Source organism: Scleropages formosus, chromosome 24 (genome assembly GCF_900964775.1).
Source record: "Scleropages formosus chromosome 24, fSclFor1.1, whole genome shotgun sequence".
NCBI classification, from domain to species: Eukaryota; Metazoa; Chordata; class Actinopteri; order Osteoglossiformes; family Osteoglossidae; genus Scleropages; species Scleropages formosus.
This window is the reverse complement of record NC_041829.1, coordinates 5,414,161-5,436,429: the sequence shown is the minus strand read 5'-3', so window position 1 is coordinate 5,436,429 and position 22,269 is coordinate 5,414,161. Positions and strand designations below refer to the sequence as shown.

Genomic DNA, 22,269 nt, shown 5'->3' with positions numbered 1-22,269 from the left:
AAATCCCAGAGGATGATATCATCGGGATTTTAGCCAATAGCTAATGCACTTCGGCATGACTTCACTAGAGTAAAGATGAAGATGCGAACCTCTATACTTGGACAGAATGGCAAAATCGCATGGACAGCAACATGGTATCATCTGCCCCCATGGACTGTTTAAGCAAAATGTCGGACAATCTTATGCAAATGAGTAAGATCCGACTTTTCAGCGATGCCCGCCCATGACAAAACTGAAACATCACTCATTGTATTGTGGATGCTATTTCACCTTAGCAAATAGACTCCGCATTTACAGATATCACATTTCTTCCCCGTTTGAGGGCATTCATTTTTGCCTGCTGATGGTGTCTTTGGAAAGGCTCTAAAGCGGCATCACACCATACTGACGCCAGATGATTACTATGCCATTTTGGAAAAACAAGGAAAGCTTCACATTTATGACAGGGACTAGTATACGCAGGATTTTAAATCTGCAGTGTTGTCAGTAATCAAAAAGACAAAAGACTTTAAAATTTCGGAAGCTAAAGTCCCAACGATTCAACTGGATCAGACAAGGTGGGGCTCAAGACTGTCTACCCTAGCGAGGGGTGCCTTCACAGTCTTCTGAAGAAGGGGTAAAAGTGGGCAAATCTTGCCCTTACAGCATTTCCAAATCATCGACTGTATCAGAAGCCAAGAAGAGTGATGTCACCAAGCTCTTAGATGCCATAGTGGTAGATGAGGAGACAAGGCAGTTTTATGAAAGAGTGTTGGCTGTGACTGGTGAAGATGAAAATGAGAATGATTGAATAATGATGTTATGTTGCCTTGAATTTCCTTTCATGAAGTATTGTTTCTCTAATTAAACTTTTAATACTCTGAATAGTTTTATTTTTCAAAAAGTTTGAAGGGAATATTTGAAAGATGTTTGGATTTTTAGCGTTTTGAGAAAAAATGCTGCTGGATTTATCTCATTTTGCAAAAAAGAAATGAACAAGCAATTATCTTTTCCCAAATTTTTATTCCAGCAACATTTTTTCAATATATGCTGATTGAACAGGATCAGCACAGCTGTTTGTTGAGGTGTTTTTTATGCTTACTGCTTCATACTAGGTCAAAGTAGCATATTAGGATTGTAAAACTGGGTTTTTCTCAAAACAATCAAAATGGATTTACCTCATTTTCCAGTCAAACCCCTCGTTTATATATGTTTTTCTGATATACTCATGTATATTTAGATAATGATAATCAACAGTATTTCTCTATCCACTCATGTAAATATGTTTGAGGATTTTTGATTATATATCATATGGCAATTAATTTTAAATTTAATTATGACAAGAGACAGTTGAACAAGCAAATTTATGAAAAAGGACAACATGGAAAAAGGTTACGGTTAGGGAATCTTGCGGAAGAGGGACAATACGGAAGAGGAGAGTTGGGGGAACAGAGAAACTTGGCTCACTGGGCTGTGATAAATATTACACATTTGGTGAATGGAGGGGGAGCAAACAGCTAGGTGTATGGAAGGAGAAGGACACCTATCTCCCCCCCATTGCACCTAGTCTATTCATTATGGTACTGGGGCGGCTGTTCTTTCAGACTTGCTTGGTCATCCATTTGCAACCCTTAAAACAAGCTGGATAAGGTCAATAAAACTCAGCCAGAGTAAATGTACGAATGCTACGCGGCACTGTTTGCACAAGGGCTTAACGCCTGAACAGTGAAACTGCCAGTACATCAGTCTCCGCTCCTCTGTTTCTCTTGGCAAACGCTTAATTAAAGATTGGAAAGCAGAGCGGGGGGTCTGGGAAGTGGAGAAACACTCGACTCGTGTTTGCCGTGTACCATCAGACACTCCGGATTGTGAGATCTGAGCTCCTGCTTATAGAAATCAATGTAGCAGCAAGCAGTCAATTGTCAGCAAGCCAGAGAATTGCCTAGGAATGATTCCTCGTGTTCGAGACATATGGCACCGGGTTATCCGCATGTGTCTTCACTGCTTTGAGAAGCAGTGTAGCAACAGTAAAAACAAAAACAAATTACAGAGGGTAGATATGAGAATGTGAGGCTGCCAGCGTTTCTGAGAACATCCAGTACTACCAAGGTAAAGATCTCTGAAGGTCGTTAAGTTGGGAATCACCACCAGCCCTTTGTCACTGGTTCGTGTCATTGTCAGATGCCAGTGGTTGTTGCAGGACCACAGCTCCACTGCTAATCCTGTCCATCGCAGATCCTAGGAGATGGAGCTTGTTGAGCACCAGCCAAACACAACCACAACAGCAACGGCGAACGGGTCTTATGTCTTTGCTGCTCAGGTGCTGTCCGTCCCTCACAGACGACTGGTGTGTTGCAGTCGACTCTTTGAAGTAGCCGATGTGAACAAAGCCCAGAAGCAGGCAGCACACCAGAGGGAGGTGTTCCTGTTCAACGATCTCATTGTGGTAAAGCTTCCGCTCGCATATAACGAAAACAGCTGGTCATGCGATAGTGCTTTCAAGGCACATGGAGTTCTCTCATGACAAATGTACAATAGCAATATCATTAGAGTAGATACCAATACCATTAGAGTAGAACACCAATACGAAACCAATATCAACGCCTTTAGCTACCTGGAGTACAATACCAGCACAATACCAATATCGATATCATTAGCTTCTTGGAGACATAGGTGTGTCAAGGAGGTTTGTGATGGTATGACTTCCAAACAGTATTCAAGCAACCCTGTTATCTAGCATCCAATGAGTACCACTGTGGATATTCTAAGTTCAAGTTTAAACTTATATCTTCATGGCAAGAAAATGCATTCAATTTACCTTTTTCAGCTTTGGGAATGCACCACTGAGGTCAGGAGAAAAGTCTTACATCAATTAAAAAGCCCATGAATAAGTCATGTGGTCAAAGTCAGTAAAAAGGTAACAAAATTAATCATACATTTCAGTAGTATAATTAAAGTCACTGTTAGACTGATTTAAAGGTAGTCTTTGGGAAATATTAAGCTTCTCTGATAATTGCACTGTAATCGTAATCATTATTAAAAAGAAAGAAGAAATTAAACATGCCCTTTATCTCCACCACTAAAAGTTTGTACAATGTTATGGGGCCATTTTTCAATGTAGAAAAGCGCAAAGCTTTAATATCGCAATGAAACATTGTTTGATTTGAGCAGTAAATTTCTACTTACTGAATCCAATAAATCTTATTCCGAAAATTTAAAGTGAGAAAGTTTTTGCACACATTTCAGAAGGTCCAAAGAGGTGTAACTATTTGAAACTTTTCTCTTATTACTGTGTCGTGGCTGAAATTTTTACTCTCTGGAATTCGACTGAGGGAAATTTTAGTCAGAGTGCATCATTGGCACTTTGCTTATACCATACAAGGATGAAAATTCAGAATAGCAGCTTCAGAGTGCAGCAAAGATACCGGCTGTTCCCCCCGTAACTGTCAGCCCTGTGGTGTCGCTGCTGAACGGATTCTCTCGTTTGCTTCCGTTTCCACGGAAAAAGAGTGACATCAAATAACACTTTGATCCCAGATCCTGAAGCTGTGTCCGAAGAAGAAGAGCTCTGCTACCTACACGTTCTGCAAAGCCATGGGGCTGCTAGGGATGCAGTTCCACCTCTTTGAAAATGAGTGTAAGTGCTCCTCCGCCTGCTTTTGCCTCCTCTTCCACAGCCATTTCCTCTCCCAGCGACTGACTCCCGCAAGGAGAACCCGGTCTGTTCTGGAAAGCAAAGGTAGGAGTCGATAGAAAAGCAGAACCGGCATCTTTAGAAGTGTGGCTGCGGTGCAGACTGGTGAAATTCCACGGCGTTCCGGCGTAGTACTCAATGCAGAGGCGTACCCTGTACAAAGACGTGCATTACAGCGCACAATTGAGCTTAGCTCTCCCTTTGGACCTGGCTTGGTTTTTTCTGCAAATCACAGCAAAAATGAAATATTGACTATTTCAGGTAAAGCAGGCAGGATGTAAGATGCTGTCTAAAAGAGTCATTAACTGAAGAGTCATATGTCCGTCGTGTTGTTCATTGTGTTGGCGTCTACCGACAGAGGCCTAATTAAGGATGCTCTTTAAGGATCAAGCTCAGATTTGTCTTCGTGGCGCACTGATGGATCATGTTATTAAATTAGGAGAAGAAAAATCACATACAGTATACTAGTCATTCCCAAACTGTATATTCAGGATCCTCATCCATTGCATGTATTTCTTCCTTCCTCTGCTTGTATTTCTAATTCAGCCAATTAAGAATTATCAAGACCTCAGTTATTTTGATATGTTGTGATTGTGGATGGAGCAAGGAAAGACCATGGGTCCTCAAAAAGGGGTCCGAGAAGTACCGCAGTACACAACCCAGTATACAACCAATCCTAGAACAGCTGTGGGCTTCTGTATACGGCATTGCATAGTTCCACTTTGGTATCTCTTTGTTAGCTTTTCTTTACACTGTGCACCACAGTATTCATTAACTGGTTAAGACCATACAACATGCTGCCTGATCATTTTACATGAGGCTTAAAAGAAGTTGCTTACCATATTTAAAATAGGTCGTATCTACCTCACAACATGGTTAGGCAGAGGGCAGTTATTGATGGAGTTATGGCGAACCTTTCTAACGATAGCAAACACTGTTCTGTTTCTGGGATTCAAACACACTAACATGTTCACTTAGACCCTTTTTCTCCTTACACACAATGCCATCAGCTGTGGTTATGTGATCCTAAACCAAATCGTTTGCTGTGCTTTCTACTAGACTACCCACATGGGATCACCATCATATCACCACTGTCTGGTTCTGACAAGAAGCAGGTTCTCAACTTCTGTGCTCAGAGTGCAGAGGAGCTGCTGAAATTTGTTGAGGACCTGAAGGAGTCTATTGCTGAGGTGACGGAGATGGAGCAGATACGCATTGAGTGTGAGCATCCCATATTTCTCTTCTTCTTCTTCTTTTTCTTCTTTTTTATTATTATTATTATTACTATGTTGATGCTGGCATCCTGTTTAGGTTGTACCCCCCCGTCTTGTACTTGGTGATTCTTGCTCTGGTCCCTCATGAATTTGATAAGGATAAGCGGTTGATGAAATGTGATGGATGGATGGATGGATATAATGCTGATTTTTTGACAGATTGATTGACTGAATGACTTCACTGAAATAGGCCATTTGGCTGTTGAGGAAAAGAAAACAAAAACTCCTAGTCAAGGAAATGGGAGATCAATAAATACTGTAGTGGACAGTGGGTAGCATAGTGATTAGAGATATTGCCTACTACCAAAGGTTACGGGTTCAATCCCCCATCTGGCTGTAGCACCCTTGAGCAGGGTACCCTAAAATTGCTCCAGTAGCATTACCCAGCTGTATAAATGGGTAAATAATTGTAGGTAGACTAACATTGTAAGCTGCTATAGAGAAAAGTATCATGTAAATTAATACATGTAAATAAACCTCCGGGGCGGTTACCTCTAAAGATGCGGTTACTCACAGTCAGAATACTGTCCTTCATTTAGCAGTCTGCTGCCTTCAGATGTTGCAGCTGAGAACAGTTATATTTTATGACAGCTAACACGCTCAAGAGAGGCCACGGCAATCAAAATATAGATGCGTTGATCGAGGTCCACAGCTGAGAATTCTCGCTGATCAACATGTAATACTTTGTCCCTGCATGACCCGGTAATCTTCTTAGAAGGCATCAATCTCATATGACACCTTTCCTCATATTACTCCGGCGTAATTGTTGCCTTTGCGTGTTCTGAGGGAACATTCACTGCCAAAAAAGAACGGCTCGAAAATACGGAATCTTTTAAATGTTCAATGCACCGACTCAGGGGTGTTGCTCAGGATTCAAACAGCTGGAAGCAGGGCTTTGGCATTACTACAAAAGCCACAAAATAAAAGCACTCACTCTGAATATTTGCCTTTTCCGCCTGAAGGAGTGCTACCTTAAGTATTTGAGGTTCAGAGTCATTTCAGTACACACTTCATTTTAACTGCCTAAGGACTTGGTTTTTTTTCTTTATGAAATGTATGTATGGGACATATTTGTCTAGAAAGACCTTTGTAGGTTTTGCTCTTGGAGTTCGTGAAAGAATAAATCTCAACCTTCAGGGAGTAGCAGAACAGGGAACTGGGGCCTTGATGGGGGGCGTAACAAACTGGACAGATTCCAGCAATGTGACCCTCTCTTTGGTGGGGCTTCTCACCTCATAGGTTGAGTGGAAATGCACTGCGCCCCACCTGCAACCCACTTACAGCACATTTATATTTATGTATTCGGCTCACACTTTTCTCCAGTGTCATACACGGCTAATTTAGTTACACTGATTTACCCATTTATGCAGCTGGGTTATTTTTACAGGATGAATTTATGGTACATATCTTGGGTACTAGAGCAGAAGGTGGGATGTGAACCTGGATCCTTCGATGCCAACGGCAGCTGCTCTAACGACCGCACCACCCCCTTGTTGTGGTGTTCAGAGTGACAGTGGTGGAATCTGGAATGCGGTGGATGATGAGGCACGTGGTGGTCTCCGTTGTGCGTAACCTCACCTGCCGGTGCCCATGCAAACAGAGCTGCTGCCAGGACACAACCCCGGATTTTGGGCTCCGGATTTCCACAGCTGATTCGTTTTACTGACAGCTCAGGATTAAATATGCAGTAGTTGACCTATGAGGTTGTGCAACCCCAACCCCACTGTGCATTGCATTATAACGTAAATATATTTTTCTCTTAGAAGCCGGGGGGGTTAGCTCTGCTGGCACAGTCGTGAGACAGATAGATGCGCGCGAAGCCATAGGACCTCGGCTATGGTGTCTCTGCGAGAATACGAGGGAGAAGTGGCGAGATTAAGTGCACGCTCTGGGATTTCCAAAAAGCACACCCCCTTCCCCTGGAGGGATCGCCACTCATCACTGTCCCAGAAAAGGGATGAGGTTCAGAGGCGCGGCGCCACAGAGAGGATGAGCACCAAAGAGATCTTCATCCTTCCCGAGAACAACGATTTCCCAGCGTACATTTTTCGTCCCCTGCCCGGATTACTCCCTAATCACGTGGAATTCATTTCAGTTTTAACATAGATTTTGTTATTAATTACTAACTAATCATCTAACGACATTCTTGTGAATTACGAATCATTTGTGATTTGATTTTGTTTGGGATTTATTACATTATTTGAACATCCGCTGGTTCTGAACTTCAACAGTCTGAAACCCGGAACCCATACTTGTCATGCAACGATACTGATACTACTTGAGTGTTTAAATTTATATCAGTTTAATCCAAAGGACATTCTGTCATGTTTATTTGAATCCCTAATTGGGAACGGCAGCCTATTACTTTCGACTCCAAAACCCAATTAGGGAGAACTGAGCTGAGTGTCGGTGGCTAATTTTTAAGAGTGCGGAAATGCAAGGGATGCCCGGAACCCGTGACATACGCCCTGACTCGGGTGCTGAGAGCGTCTCCTCTATGTCCTGCAGGGGAGCTGGAGAAGCAGCAAGGGGCCAAAACGCATTCGGCCAAGAGCAACGGGAGCCAGCTGGAGATCCGAGGAAAGCAGGGTTCTCCACAAGGTACGGTGCTGCCACCAGCGTCCTCCCACCCCCTGGGCATGAACCCTATCCTGACTGGCAATAAGGAATAACTCATCAGGTCTATGACTTGTTCTAAGTGTCTGGCTCAGCATCTGAAGCTTATGCCCCCTGAATAAAATGCAAAATAAATACATGTACATTTTAGAACATGTGCTTTATCCAGACAGACTTAGAATGATTATTAACCGACACACACTGACTGAAATTGCTTGACCCAAGCAGGGTCACAGCAAACCAGAGCCTAACCCACCAACGCAGGGCGTAGGGCTGGAGGGGACACACCCAGGACAGGACACCAGTCCATCACAAGGCACCCCAAGCAGGGCTTGAACTCCAGACCCACCAGAGAGCAGGTCCCAGTCAAACCCATTGCATCACCGCAGCCCCCTCATTATTATCAATTACTTAACTAATTCTGAACTATTAAGCATTTGATCCCTGATCTCTCTGTGGCAACTTGCAGTGCTAGATGCGTTGTGCTAAGCTCCTGACACTCAGTCACTCAGTCGTACAGCAGAGCAACGCAACACACAGACACACACACACACGCACATACACTCTACAGAGTCACACCGATGGAAGACATGTCTTCGGACTGTGGGAGGAAACCAGAGCATCTACAGGAAACCCATGCAGATACAGCGAGAACATGCAGCCTCCACATTCACTAACCTGGATTCAAAGCGATGTCCAAATTTCAAATTTACAGTCCAGGTGCTGTGAGGCACCAGCGCTACCCACTGTGCAATGAAGGGAAATAGGAGAGTTGCTTTTAAAATACAGCTAGCTGGCAGGGACACGAATTGGCGGAAACACCCTTGAGCTGGGCTGTGCAGCCGAGGGTGAGAAACACTGATTTAGAAATGACTAGCAGCGGTAAGAGAAATGCGGGAGATAAATAAATTAGCAAACAAACTATCGCAAGAGCTGCAGGCGGCTGAGGTCTTTTCCTCTTATCATCATGGCCGTGGAGCAACGCGGCGCCACTAATGATGTGTTCGGAAGACACTCGTTGTCTGCTGGCCGCTCTTCCACAGGCTTGCAGGACCCACAGCAATTCCCCGCCTTATTCCCAGCTTGCCGTCCTGTTTCTCTTTACTTATTGATCTGGTGTCAGTTAATGGTCTCTTCTGCGTGGTTTCCAGGCAAGCAGGACCTCGATGGGAAGCCTGGGAATAACACGGTTGAGGTAAGTATTCGATGTTGTGGAGAAGAGCAAATGCAGGTAAGTATGTTTGTTTATTCTCAGAGGAGGAAAGGTTCAGGTGCATTAGCTGTTAGCCAGATACAGCTTGTGTGCATAGGTGTGCGTGCGTGCGTGCGTGCGTGCGTGTGCGTATGTGCTTTTAGCTGCCCCCTTGTACAAAAGCATTTGAAAATCCATTTAAAGTCTCTGAGAATAAAACCGTTCTGACGCAGCAGAGATTTGTTAATGTAATACTCCACTTTTTACTCATTTTTCATTTCCTGTTACACACTTACACACTACGCGCTGCACGCATCTGCCCGGACACGGAGCGCAATTGTAGTAGGGTGCTCGAAAGATTAATGAATATAAAGCTGAAACAAGTTTTTTTCAAAATATTACAGTAAACTGCAGGTTTTGTTTCCAGAGGTGCCGAGTACAACAAAATTTTCATAATGAAAATATAATTCCTTCACGTGCATTTTGGGAAAGGCTACCCTTTCTGTTTTAATCACATAGACGAAAAGCCTTTTTATACTCAGCCTTTTTGCTGTGAAAACTTTGTTTCCTCGCTTGTTTTTCCAAATAGATCTCAGACAGAGAAATGTCCGAGTAGGACGCTTATCCATGCGCCGATCTAATGGGAAATGAGCTCGGCGGCCTGTCGTGTTTCAGGGTGGATCTTATTTCTAGGAAACGTGTCAGGTCCAAGGTGCCGAGGCCGATAACGTGGCGACGTAGCAGATACAGGGCAAACGGAGGAGCTGCGGGCCATGAAGAATAGGAGGGGAGGCTTCTGGGGTGCAGGTTGGACCACCTCGTTTGCTCGGGTTTCATGCTGTTTACCCTTAGAAATGTCAGTCCATCACCTTTACTGTTCTGCAGCGTGACTCTTGTTCGCCACTAGCGGACGGTCCGGAAGATACTCACGTAAGAAACGTCGGGATTGGAGTTAACTGTCCCTCGTGGTTCTAATTATGAACCGCACTGACGCACGGTAAATAATACTGACCAGTTTGGACTGAAAAGAGGCAAAGATTGGGAATTCATGGTGCAGGACCTCTTCAGTCAGACCTTCCGACGCCTTTCTCTTGAGCTGCCCATTTATCCAGCTGGGCAACTTCATTGACACATTTGCTCGAGAGTGCCACCACTGGAGGGGGGGGGGATTCAAACCCCTGACCTTGGGTTGAAAGGCATGAATTTCATCCAGTATGCTACCACCTGTCCACTGAACAGCTGGCAAGTTATATCTGTGAAATTCCTCTACATTTGAATTAATAGACCCTTTTTCTCTTAATATTTTACGTGCAACATTTCCAAGGAATTTCGAACCGATTGAGTTATAAAAACAACGGTTTCCTCGGGCTTAATGCTGTACTTACAAATCAAGCGTTAAATACAAAAGAAACACTGGTGCAGATCCAAAGCTCTGCGCTTATTGTCCTTGAGCGGGTCACGTGGCTTGTGATAGCCTCCGTACCATGTTTTACCAGCGAGAAAATGAAACCCAGTCGGAGGCTCTAAGGGGATTTGTAAGCGAGGGCTCTTCAATGTGTCTTCGCCACCTCTGCCTGAAATGTGTCGAACCTTTTCATTGTGGCACAATGAAGACCTCGTCATCGGCGATGCTGCCGCTTGTGGCCAGTCATGACGGAACTACAGTTATAAGTGGATCCGTGGAGAGCAGATTAGTGCAGTCGTTACCCAGGTAAACACAGGTGAGCTGTGTTGTTAGCCTCATGTGAGGAACACCGTAGTATTGGAGGTACTATAGCATATCTCAAGGTCCCCTTAGTGACCCGGTCATGTTGGATATGCGTAGTGGTGAAGAAAATTCAGTGGACTCCACATTTGAATAGAAACCTTCTTAACTGATCATAATAAACAACAAATGATCGAGGGATCCTTGCCGCCTGTCACCGTGAGCCAGTTTGTATCGGGCGGCGATTGCACTTCTCCCTTCGGAAATGACGACGGCATGGAGCCGCTGAGACAACAGAAGGGTTTTCTCGGGGAGGAACACCTGGGTAATAAGCCATATTTGTCTTTACGGGAACAAACGAATCCCTGTGGGTTCGCCGTGAGCGTGCGGTAGCTCTCAGGTAAGAGGCTTCCCCGAGGAGGAAGAGCAAGTTCTGACTTAACAAAATCGATGGATTTTCTGGAGCCCAAACTGGGTAATGAAATAAAAAAGTTATTGGTGGCAAGGATTCGAACACATGGTCTGTTACCTGTTTTACCAGCATTTTACCAGTGAAAGAGATTCGTGCTCCTTTTTTAAAATTTGACCATTATCGTGGAAAGAAGACATTATTAAAATTATTTCATAGTTCATTCAATCTTTTAAAAATGTATTTTAAGGTATTTGCACCAACATGCATACAAAGAGATTGTGACAATTTTCTTCATTGTATGATTTTTAGATTTGCTGCATTTGTGGGATCATTTTTTTTTTTTAATTATTATTTTATTAGAGGAAATATACTGCCTGAAGTATACTCTTTGAAATATGCTACCTTTAAATGTTTGAAGATTTAGATCTAAGTACAGCAGTACCTTTTTGTGAGATTCTACGCGAGTAGAGGTTTTATTCATAATTTCTTGCCCTGCCATCTGAGCATGAGAAATTATGCTTGAGAAAGGAACGAGCAGGATTCATTATGGCACCTCAATTAATGTCGTTCCGTGATTGATGACAGAGGGCATATCGTACCGAGTGCATATTGTTCTGTCCTGTGTCGCGGTCCGTGGCACTGACCGTGTGGGTACCTTAGGCTACTGCCTACTGCCACAACACTGACCATCACTTTGGAGCCCGAATATCACACCTTTCAGGTCTCTGAGAAATGACACTTCTTTTGATGCCACTCTACAGGCATGGGGAATAATTATCAGGATTTTCCTCAAGCACACTCACTGAACAACATATATAATATACTTTTTTTTTCCGCCGCTCACATTTCTTTGAGCGTGATCTATTGCCAATCGCCTTATATTACATGGTTTGCTCATTCTAATGGATTTTTGACCTCTTCCCTGACTGCTAGTAGCCTAACTGCTTTTCCTTGGGATGAAAAAGCCAAGGATGGATTAGGAGGAGGCACCTGTAAAAATCACATGAGTAAGGAGGGGTCCAGTAGTGTTCAGCAGGGGGGAGGTCCCTATGCCTCGCAGGTCAGCGGACGGGAATGCATGGGTCGGAGAGGTCGGTCATGGTCATAGTTCAGCAAGGCAAGCCCTTCCCCCACATCCATCACCCCCCATCACCACATGTCACATCCCTCCAGCTTCAGAGCCAGTGCAGTACATCCGGTTCTCAAGTGTCCATCGCCACAGGATGCATCCCCCCCAACAAAAGCTGCTGAGCCCCTCAGCCAGTGCAGTTCCCATCAACAAGCGCTTCCCCCGCACTCCGAAACGGCATTCGTGTCCAGCAACACACACTCAGCCACCAGCTGCTGTGGTTCGGGGCGCCAGGCCGGCGACCTCAGAGGGACCTTTGGAGTTCGCCCTCGAGAGTATCCGCTTCGCACTTCCAGGACAAAGCTAGAGGAGCGACGTAGGACGTAGATAGTGTGGACAGAGCAGGGTGTTCTTTTACATGTGGAAACCAGTCGGAATCTGATTTAGACTGCTTGAGTCTTTATTGTCACATCCTGAAAACCACTGTTCGTGAGGCTTGGTTTCTCTTGTGCTTCATCGTCTTGTGAAGCAGTAGCTAGAATACCCAGCCCTTTTAATATGAGGGGCGAATTCATACATCTTTCCAGTTCCAGTAAAGTGGAGCCGAACCTGGTAATTTTAGTGTAAAAGTCGGAAAACATTTACTCCTTTCTCACCGTCTTTTCAGTCACACGTGTCATCAACGGCACGTTGCTTCAGGTCTCTGTGGGAATTATACTGAGATCTTCTAGTGCCGTGTCTCCTTTGTTTAGCCCTAATTGACCGTGAAATGTCCAAGATGAGATTGTCATTTCAGAACTACTGTAGTATCCCATTAACGCAGAATTTTGCTTTCGAGCAAAAGATCTCGACAGGCTGCTTCCATACTTTGTCTTTGGACGTCTGCATCTAGATTAATATTTCACGGGATCGTGCCACGTGACACAAGTTACAATGCATTATTTCATCTGTTATGCTTCAGTCCACAAGAAAAGCCTCAACTTTATGTGGTTTCATGATATTTCAGTAGAGCCCAAGCCAGTTTTCCAACAAATCAGCTCCTACCGAAGGAGCCTTCCGAAAGCCTGGCCGTTTGTCACGTTGCAAAAAGAAACATGTCCGCGACCTAGTGTGTTGCTGGAAAGATAACGCACTATGTGGACTCTACCAGGCTTGCTGAAATCTCCGTGTGCTCTGAAGGCATGCATTCTTCTGAGTGTTGCCTGTGACGTCTGTGAAAGTCCCTCTCTTTGTCTGAGCACCACTCCTTCATCCCTTAGACTCCTCCCCCCACCCTCGTCTTCACTCGCTCTCCTAGTCACAGTGATCCCTAGTTGTGAGTCAGCCGCTCAGATGCCCTCGTGGACCCGACCTTGGAGCACATGCTTTTCCCTTAGTGCTTGGTTGGTTTGGGTGAGACGAGGCCCTCGGTGTCCTCTTTTCCGTCACCCCCACCCTAGACAGTGACCGGAACCCCGCCGACCCCACCCTCCCTCTCCCTCCAGCTCCCTACAAACCATGCCCTTCTCACCAGCACCTCCAGCACCTGTTCTTGACTGGCCCTGCATCGTGGCACACCCCCCCCCCCCCCCCCCCCACCAGACACGCATGCCTGTTGTGTTGTTGACACCAGAGGGCTATTGACTTAGAGGAGGAAAGTTTTATAACATTTAATGCTGTCTCTGGCTGTTTCTAAACTAGGTGTCAATTCACAACAGGCTTCAAACGTACCAGCTCAGTGCATCCCGGAGCCCCGAGAGTGGATCCCTCCCGGGCGCCCTTCTTAACCACCAGGGGGAGGTCTACTACTCGCACCTCCAGCCGGGGCCGGGAGGGGCGACTCCGGTCCACATACCCGCCGTCGCCGAACTGCACCCGGAGACGCTCATCCAGTGCCAGCAGATCGTCAAGGTGATCGTCCTGGACAAGGGCGGGCGCGGCCGCGTGGAGACCTTCCTCAGCCAGACCCCGACGCAACAGCTCATCCAGTCGGCCATCTCCACCCCGGTGAAGTCGACGGAAGGCGGGAATCAGGGGACGCCCTCTAAGAACACCCCCCAGCCTCCCCTGCCCCCGCCGCCACCTCCCTACAACCACCCCCATCAGTTCTGTCCCCCCGACCCCGTTCTGAGCAGACGGAGGTACTCCAGCGGCACACGCAGCCTCGTGTAAATAAAGCTCCGTGAAAACCTCCACCCATCTTTTATAGAGAAGATCCGATCCATATATTATGTACAGTACATATGTATATACACCGATTAAAAAGACTGCTATATTTAAGAAGATAAAAGTACGATACAAAAAATGTGAAAAAGCTTTCGGTTACGTGTACCGAAATGTGAAGTAGTTTTAATAAATTTCTATAAAAAGTCAGTTTACTGTCCAGAATAGATAACTCTGCTGCCTTTTTTCACTCGATCTTTCCTGAACGGATTTAGACGTTTCCTCTGTATGTTTCTCACAACTGACTGGCCTCTGGGGGGCGAAAGAAAAAGCATTGATTTTGATTTGTTTCCCCCAGTCAACAACTAAATGACTCTCTCCAATGTGGTTCTTTACCCTTAATACTTTTTTTTGGGTTCTTTTGACTGCGGTTACCTGCGACTGATGGGGAAAAACGTACGTGCCAAAAAGAGGCTTCCTCCGCAAAAACGAACTTTGCAATCGGAGAATATTAGGGCTAGAATTCTCTTTGTGCTTCTGTGACACGTGATTCAGTTTTTTGTTTGTCGTCCCGTTCGACTTCAGAGTCAAGTTCAAGCAAAAAAAAAAAGAAAAAAAAGTTGGGTAAGGTAAAAAAAAAAAAAAAAAAGAAAACCAGCACCTGGAAGTTTTGTAAAACTGTTCGAACTCTTTCATGCCGCTAATTTATCGCATAAAAGACGGACTTGGAAAAAATCTTGGACCCGGTTTACGCGTCCTAGTCACAATTATGTCATGTGGTGTAGTTTTCTCTGGTTCGTTTGCGACAAACAGGCTAAAGAAGGCGTCTTGGTGAAGAAAAGATGTTGGCTTCAAGTCTGAGAAGGCCTATTGCAAATGTCCTCGCTCTTTAGCTCAGGAATTTTAGGAGTATTAGACGTGGGAGAGGAATTTGTGTCGATGTCCATACGCATCTCGGTGGAATATCGAACGTCACGAGGCATTTTAACCGTCCTCCGCAGCTTCGCAAAAGCCTTCAGAAACGATTCTGTTTATAACGAACAATTGTTGTGGTTACTTGTGCGGTTTTTTTTTATCACTTTCGCAGTTATCGGCGACCTCCACTCGTGCTTCTGTATTTCGTATAATCTCGCATCCAGAAAAACACCTGCAGGACGTGTGGTGGTTTTTAACCACGTGTTTCATCCGGTTTATGTGGATCTTTCTGACGGCCTTTCCAAATCTGAAGGATGATTGGAAAACATGTTTGGAGATACACGTGCACAAAGCGCGTACCGGTCACCCTACAAATGTTTTTGAGATGGAAAGTATCTTTCGAAACCTGCTGCCACTGCTTTGGGTTTGCACTCTGTCTTCGGGAACTGCTATTCTAAATGTACAGAATGTGCTCTGTGTGTGTCACCGTTTTTATTTGCGTCTATGTGTCACCTCTGTAAGGCGCAGAGATTTATAACTTCGTTCCCTTTCATGCTGGTGTTTGTCTCCCATGGCAATGAATCTGCAATTTACTCGGCCCTTTTAACTTGAAAGCCTTCCGTTTATCTAATGTATTAATTTGGGACGATTTAGTATGAATTATTTATTTTTGGTTTGCAACGATTGCCCTGTCTCTTCGCCGCCCATGTCCGACTGTACCGTACACCACGGATAATGGATCCTACAGTAAACCTGAGAGTATACCACGTTCATACCGCACTCTGCTTCTTCGCAGTACACTACCTAGCGCACGTACTTGAAGAACTGAAAAACGTTTAACGGAAACACTTTAATCAACGGTAAAACTGTTTAATGTATTACGGAGATTAATAATAATGCAGAGTTACTTCCATAGTTGTTATTATCTCATCTCACCATTTATTTAATTGTTGAACCGACACTTTAGAATTTTCCAGATTTCATGGCTTCATAGACAGGTGGCAGCGAGCGATCTGCCTTCATCGGGGAGGCTTTGCACAGCACCGAGGCTGTTGAAGACGTGTGGAAGGTTCATTCTCGGGGGCGGCTGTAGGTATTTGACGTCACAAGGAACGTAGGATTGAAGTTACGCATTTCCTCTGTCTTGTTTCAAGACACTTGTATTGGAATTACCGTATGAGATGTTCACCCACCCAACTTATTGCATCTCATCACACTTGGAGTACATGTCCGAGTGCATTAAAACCCGTTCATGGTTTATCCATTCACATATATGGAAAATTTGGCAATGACAGAGATTCTTCTGCTTATGTGTTCATAGACTTACTCACTAAAGTGGTGTTCAGTGATTGTTCTGCCTTGGCCTCTTTCTGCCTTTGGTGGTTTGAGCTTTCGCTCTTGTGTTAGCACGCTTCGGGGTGGTGTTCCGCGCGTCTTTCTAGCCAATTAGGCAGTGGCTTTGAGTGCAAAGAGCCGGACCCTCAGACTCCATCTGCCATTTCCCTGGAGTCGCACTGATGCTCTGGCAGAATGCACAGTGGCCCTTTTTTAGAGCCTTTTATTCACAGTTTCTAATGGGGGGGAAAGGCACCAGTCTCATCTTTTGGTGAAGCTCTTCTTTCTTTGCCCAAATTAGTTACGTTTGGGAGACTGGTTTATTTAGAAAAACAATTTGAACAGTTACAGCACTGTCCTTGTTGTCCTCTTCCCTGTCCAAATCAAAATCTGAAATAGGGGCATTTCAATTCACATAGCCTTTTAAATTTAGTTTATACATTTATGGTATATTAAAGGCTGACCTCACATAATGGCTGTGATCTTTATTGAAGATCTGCTTGTAAAGTGAATTCTCCAAAACTTAACTCTTCGTCGCCATTACTTTCAATGAAAAAATGAAAAGAGAATTATTCTATCGCTCTTTTGAGGCCATATATATTCCTTCTTTGTTACAAAATGCTTTGAGAAGCTGCTGTTAAATGCACTATATAAAATAAAGATTGTTGTCAATATTATTATTATTATTAGAACAATAAGTAACATGGCAATGCCATAATGTAGGTACTCCGATCATTAACAACTCCTCATAATTACTCGCAACCCCTCCGTGTCTCTTCATCTGAAGGTGTTTCTCGTAAGTGTGAGTTGACTCCTCATTATGCAAATTTCAGTGTACAAAATTACATTTGCTCTTAAGTCAAAATTCTCATAAAAGGAACCTTCGTTATATCAGGGAAGCCTGTATATCAATACTGATGAGATTTTTTTTTTTATTTATTATGTGCAAGTAGAAAGTATAAAGTGAAGGTAGTTATACTTAAATCCGCATTCAAACGAAATGACATGAAAAGTGTTTTGATGATGTATCTGAATTAGCGTAATATACTTGAGTACAAAGTCATTGCATCAGTGTACAGTAGTACATGAACAGTAAGAGCACATACTGTAACAGTGTGTCCCTTTGAAGGCGAGGAACAGCTTAGCAACGGCGTTTGAAAAGGAAACTGGAATCTTCTGCATTAGTTCTTGAGCGAAGACTAAGATACGATATTAAATCCACGAGCCTTTAAATTTCAGAATTAATTTGTACAGTCTGAAGAACTCTCCGGAAATGTTAGGCTCCGGAATTCAGGCCGGCTGGGGCTTCTTATCCTCTCCGCTGGCTGCAGTATAAATGAGTACCAATTATTTCAGAGCTCACCTTTGAAACCGCGACGGCCGACTGGGTGACTGTTTCATTACATTTGGTCTGTCATATTACAAGGAAAAGCTGAAGACTTTTCAGCTGATTTTTCCGATTTATTTTTCTCAAGGAACGAATTATTGTGACAATCTTTCAGGTGACTTGTCGAATCAGCTGTGAAATGTGGGCGACTTTGTACAAACTTACATGTTTAAATGTTCTTTCCCTGTATGTGTGTGTATTTTACTGCGAGAACCACGCCAAAATGTGTTCCATTATTTGTTAATGACTGTTTCATGATTTATTAATTACGCGCGTGTTGTTGGGTACCGTTCGGATGGCTGAAGATCAAGCAGATTATGAAGAATAATGGGTAAAACTTGGTGGAAAAAAATGTATTCGGAGTTAAGAGGAGATTCAGAAGCTACTTATATACGCCATACACTGTGAAAAGCGGACTTTGCAATAGACATGTTAAAGAAAAAATGCAAGACCAAATGTACATAACCATTAAGAGCTGTACTTCACTGCACTGCTAAAAATGCTTAGTTACAAGATATATAAATTATTTATTTATGGATTACATTGTATAATGATAGCTTGTTGTGCGCATTGGTATTTAAATTTCAATTATATAGATTAGCTTGCCCATCACTAAACGACCCATGCATTCACTAAATGCTAGTTTTAGAAATATCTATTGATTTTATTATTCTCGAGAATATATTTAGATTGATGACAGTTTTAACAAAATACTGATTTTCCTCAAAACTCTGTCTGTCATTTATTTTATTCCGAATGGATAAACAGAAAGGACATGTTGTTGGACATCTTGAAGAATGAAAAAAAAAAAATACAAATATCCATCAAACTGACAGCGAGACTGAGTCAGTCAGCCTCCCGTTATTGTTATTGCAGTCGATATTTTACAACTTCTGAACTCAAGAGAGTGGAGGCTGTCATATGAGTCAATCAGGAGGATGGGCATTGTGGGATTTGTGTGCCCCGAGAAAGGTGTGTACTTCGAAACCCCACTTAAAACTGTGCATTAAAAAATAAATGACTGAAAAACGAGTCTATGCTTCCAAGCACGTGTGTTTGTGTGCAAGTGTGTATGTTCTCCCTTTGCTCCTGATCTCCTTGCAGTGTCTGGCATCCCCTGTCACACACACACACACACACACACACACACACACACACAGTAGCACTTAGAAAAGAAGGCTGCTTTCTTGATTATGGGAGATGGATGGAGTAAAGTTGTAGGGGAGAAGCGCCGAGGCTGATTTATGAGATGATTTCTGCCGGAGGAGCCGATCACCCTCAACTTCTGGACACAGATGTATGTTGCTTGTCTGTGACTGTAACGTTTCTGCAGTATTTTGTCCCTTAGCGCTGAGGCCACGGAGCCTGGAGACGGTCCCTGAGACCTGCGTTCTCTTAGCCGGAGGAAACTCGCACAGAGACGATTTGATTTTTTTTTCCTGGGAAATAAATTCACCGTCGCGGACTTACATTACATGTCAGTTAGAATAACATTTTTTTTTTTAAAGTGGTGCATTAGTTAATTGCTCTAAAGATATAGCGACTTGTGACAACTTGAATTACCAAGTAAAAGTACTGAATGGCAATTTTAATCCATATCGAGAAGGGCTGTAGAACTTTGCAAGGTGTCTCAGTGGGAACTGAGTTATTTTTCATGTAAATGCGTACATTCAAAGTGGCATCTGATCTCCCAGCGCCTTTGTGCCGTCATTATTTCAGGTTTGCATCGCCTTCCCTTCCGGGTTTTTCCATCCTAAGCTGGGACTGACTCTCTTGCACAATTTCAGGGACGACCCCCCCACCACCACACTCCCCGAGTGGAGTAGGCGATGAGGCTACAGAGACTACGACTAAATCACCGCCATTATGGGTTGTTACCTCTGAGATCATGTAGAAAAAAGTGAGGACTGCCGACAGTTCAGTGAGTCATTTCAGGTTCTCTCTCGTGCTTTCGCTCGGAATTTTCCAGCTCCTCAGTGGGATTCTCTCTGATTTGGACATGAGGTCCACAGTGGAGAAAGTCAGTCTGGTGAACATGCAGGGCTGCGGCTCACAACGACACGGCGGCCCTGCGGGGAACTGGGTGGCACCAGCCCCAGGAGCTGAAGTAACCCCACGTTGGCATGATGCTCCTCCCACCGAGACAACGAATTCATATATGGACAAGCATGATTAAGTGTGAAACCTTTTTTTTATTGTGGTTCAGGGGCAAAGGGCTCGGAGAAAGGACCAAATAATGTGGACGAATAATCGGGAGAGGGCAGGTGTTGGGCCACTTTGCGGTCCTTCTTCAGATCAGTCTTTCACCCAGCTGCTTTCATTGATGAACAGGGTGAAACAGACAATAAGGATTCAGTATAATCTGAGGTGACCCCCCCCCCCCCCCCCACACACACACATTCAAAGTTCCCAAGGCTACAAATACTGCAGCTGGTTCTCAAGATTTCTGGCTCTAGATGATGGATGTTAGAGGTACCGTTGAAATGAGCTGCGCATTCGCAAGTCCAAGCTGAAACAGCGGAAGATCTGAGCTAGAGATACCGTAGACACACAGTAAAACACACAGAGACAAACACATAATGTATAATGACACTATTTGTTCCACAAAAAAAAAAAAATGTTTAAGTAGCAGTAACATAGCCCAATCATTCATTCCTCTCGCTGAACTGAGGCCAAAACCTGCGTAAATATGTCCCAAGAGCAGTGTGAGCGGAAGGAAAATAAGCACATTCCACAGCTAAAAGACACCGAGTGCGATAAGAGTAAATCCAGTTCTCCCACTGCCCCGGAAGAGCGTCGCAGATAACAGAGCTCCGATTTAACAAGGTACTGGCCTTACTGGTGCGATCTTAAATTGGATGTTGCCTGTGGCTACACATAAAAATAGGATGAGCACCATGAAGTGTGGCAGCGCAGCACAGAAAGAGAAACTGAGATTGTGAGAATGGGGGGGAACGACAGCGTTCTGTACACAGAATTAAAAAACAGGCATAATTGTTATGGGACCACCTGTTGTGCCTAATATATCAACAGCACTTTCGTAATTAATTGTGCAGTTTAAAGAAAATCCTCTCCTCCACACACACACAGACACGGGAGCAGGAGGGTGGGCTGCACGTCAACAAGAAGCAATGTTCCCTTTTCGGACTTTTTAGAAATGATCACGTAACACTGTAAAGTGCTACTGCTCCCCACAGTTTCACCACCTTAAAATTTCACACACTTTTGTTAATATTCTTCACTTTAATCCAGAGCCTTAATCAAACTAGCCGAATATCAGTAGGCAGGCATCAATTCATATTTCTTCAAACAATCTTCATAAATCTGTGATGCTTTTTCTTCAATTTAGGTAACGCAGTGATTTGTACAGCGTACCACTGTTATTGCGAAATTCAGCGATGGCGCTAACATCATGGGAGAAGTGTTAGGAAGCCGACCTGTTGCATCTCAGCTAATAGCATCACGTATTAAAAAAAGGCTTCTGAACACTGAGAATTAATCCACCCCATACGATTGCTGGCATTGATCTTTTTCGGAAAGTCATGCTTCTTTGGCGTCTCAATAATGAGGCACAATAAAGCTTAACAATGGTTTGTTAGAGTTCTCAGCACGCGCTATCCGTCACAGGTCCGTGTTCCTTGTCGTTTCGCATTCCCCAGAACTCCCTTATTCCTGCTGATACCTAAAACAAAGGGCATTCGAGATCTCCTGCATCCAATCCCATTAAGTGGAGTTTCCCAGTAAGACAGGTGCCTGTGATCTAGAACCTTCTACAGCAGACCGTACCACCAAAGAGAAGGAATATACATACAAGTGATATATAAAGGGATAATACACTAAAAGACATAAAAGGACTAAGAAAAAAATAAGAAATTAAATTATTATCATAATAATCAAAATAGTTACAAATGAATAATATTCTGGGAAAATATGATGACCAAGAATACAGCTCATCCGAAACGGTGAGTTCCTCCTCTTACCTTTTTAGCAGAGGCATGAATTTCTCAGTTTTTAAGATTTAGTCCACTTAAGGTGAAGGGCTGACAAGGAAGGCATAAGGGCGTGAGGAGAAAGGAGACCCCGGACGGTCAGATGCTCAGAAGCTCAGAAGAGATGATCAGAATGAATTGCTTTAATGCGAGTTGACCACCATTGTCACGGGCTGCTCTCGCTGTCTGGGGTTCCACCTGTCCCTCGCACGTCCAGCATGCAAAGGCACGAACCAGACAGCTTTGAAGAATCAGGCCAACACCCTTGGGTTTTCCTCACACCAGTGTTTTGGGCCAAGACTCTGCTGGGTGCTAATAAAACATTCATCAATTTTTGAGCGCCTTCCTGCCAACTGCCCTGCGATGCAGCCCCGGGGAAGGATCCGATGGCTTCATCGGTTCCAAGAAGGGTCACGTTGCGTTTCAAAAAAAGGTGATGTTTGAAAGCACCCGGTGAAAAGTTTTCAGTTTCAAGGGGTTTACAAGATTTTAACAGGATTATAAGCGTGAAGAAGGACATCGCTCCTCTTTACCACGGTTTACAGGCTGTCACTGGGGTG

The 22,269-nt window shown here is 44.1% G+C and overlaps 1 protein-coding gene across 3 annotated transcripts in view; it reads left to right on the top strand.

Moving 5' to 3' along the window:
- LOC108936599 (IQ motif and SEC7 domain-containing protein 3-like) overlaps positions 1 to 15,615 on the top strand; it is a 101,875-nt gene extending 86,260 nt beyond the window's left edge. For 2 of the 3 annotated variants that reach the window (XM_029248846.1, XM_029248844.1), the window contains 6 exons: positions 2,300 to 2,425; positions 3,517 to 3,616; positions 4,733 to 4,894; positions 7,456 to 7,548; positions 8,715 to 8,758; positions 13,622 to 15,615. In XM_029248846.1, the coding sequence (XP_029104679.1) occupies positions 2,300 to 2,425; positions 3,517 to 3,616; positions 4,733 to 4,894; positions 7,456 to 7,548; positions 8,715 to 8,758; positions 13,622 to 14,092 (996 nt within the window). In that variant the 3' untranslated portion in view covers positions 14,093 to 15,615. The remainder of the gene's footprint in view (positions 1 to 2,299; positions 2,426 to 3,516; positions 3,617 to 4,732; positions 4,895 to 7,455; positions 7,549 to 8,714; positions 8,759 to 13,621) is intronic. The other variant, XM_018756079.2, reaches the window with a different exon arrangement.
- The last annotated feature ends 6,654 nt before the right edge of the window (positions 15,616 to 22,269 follow it).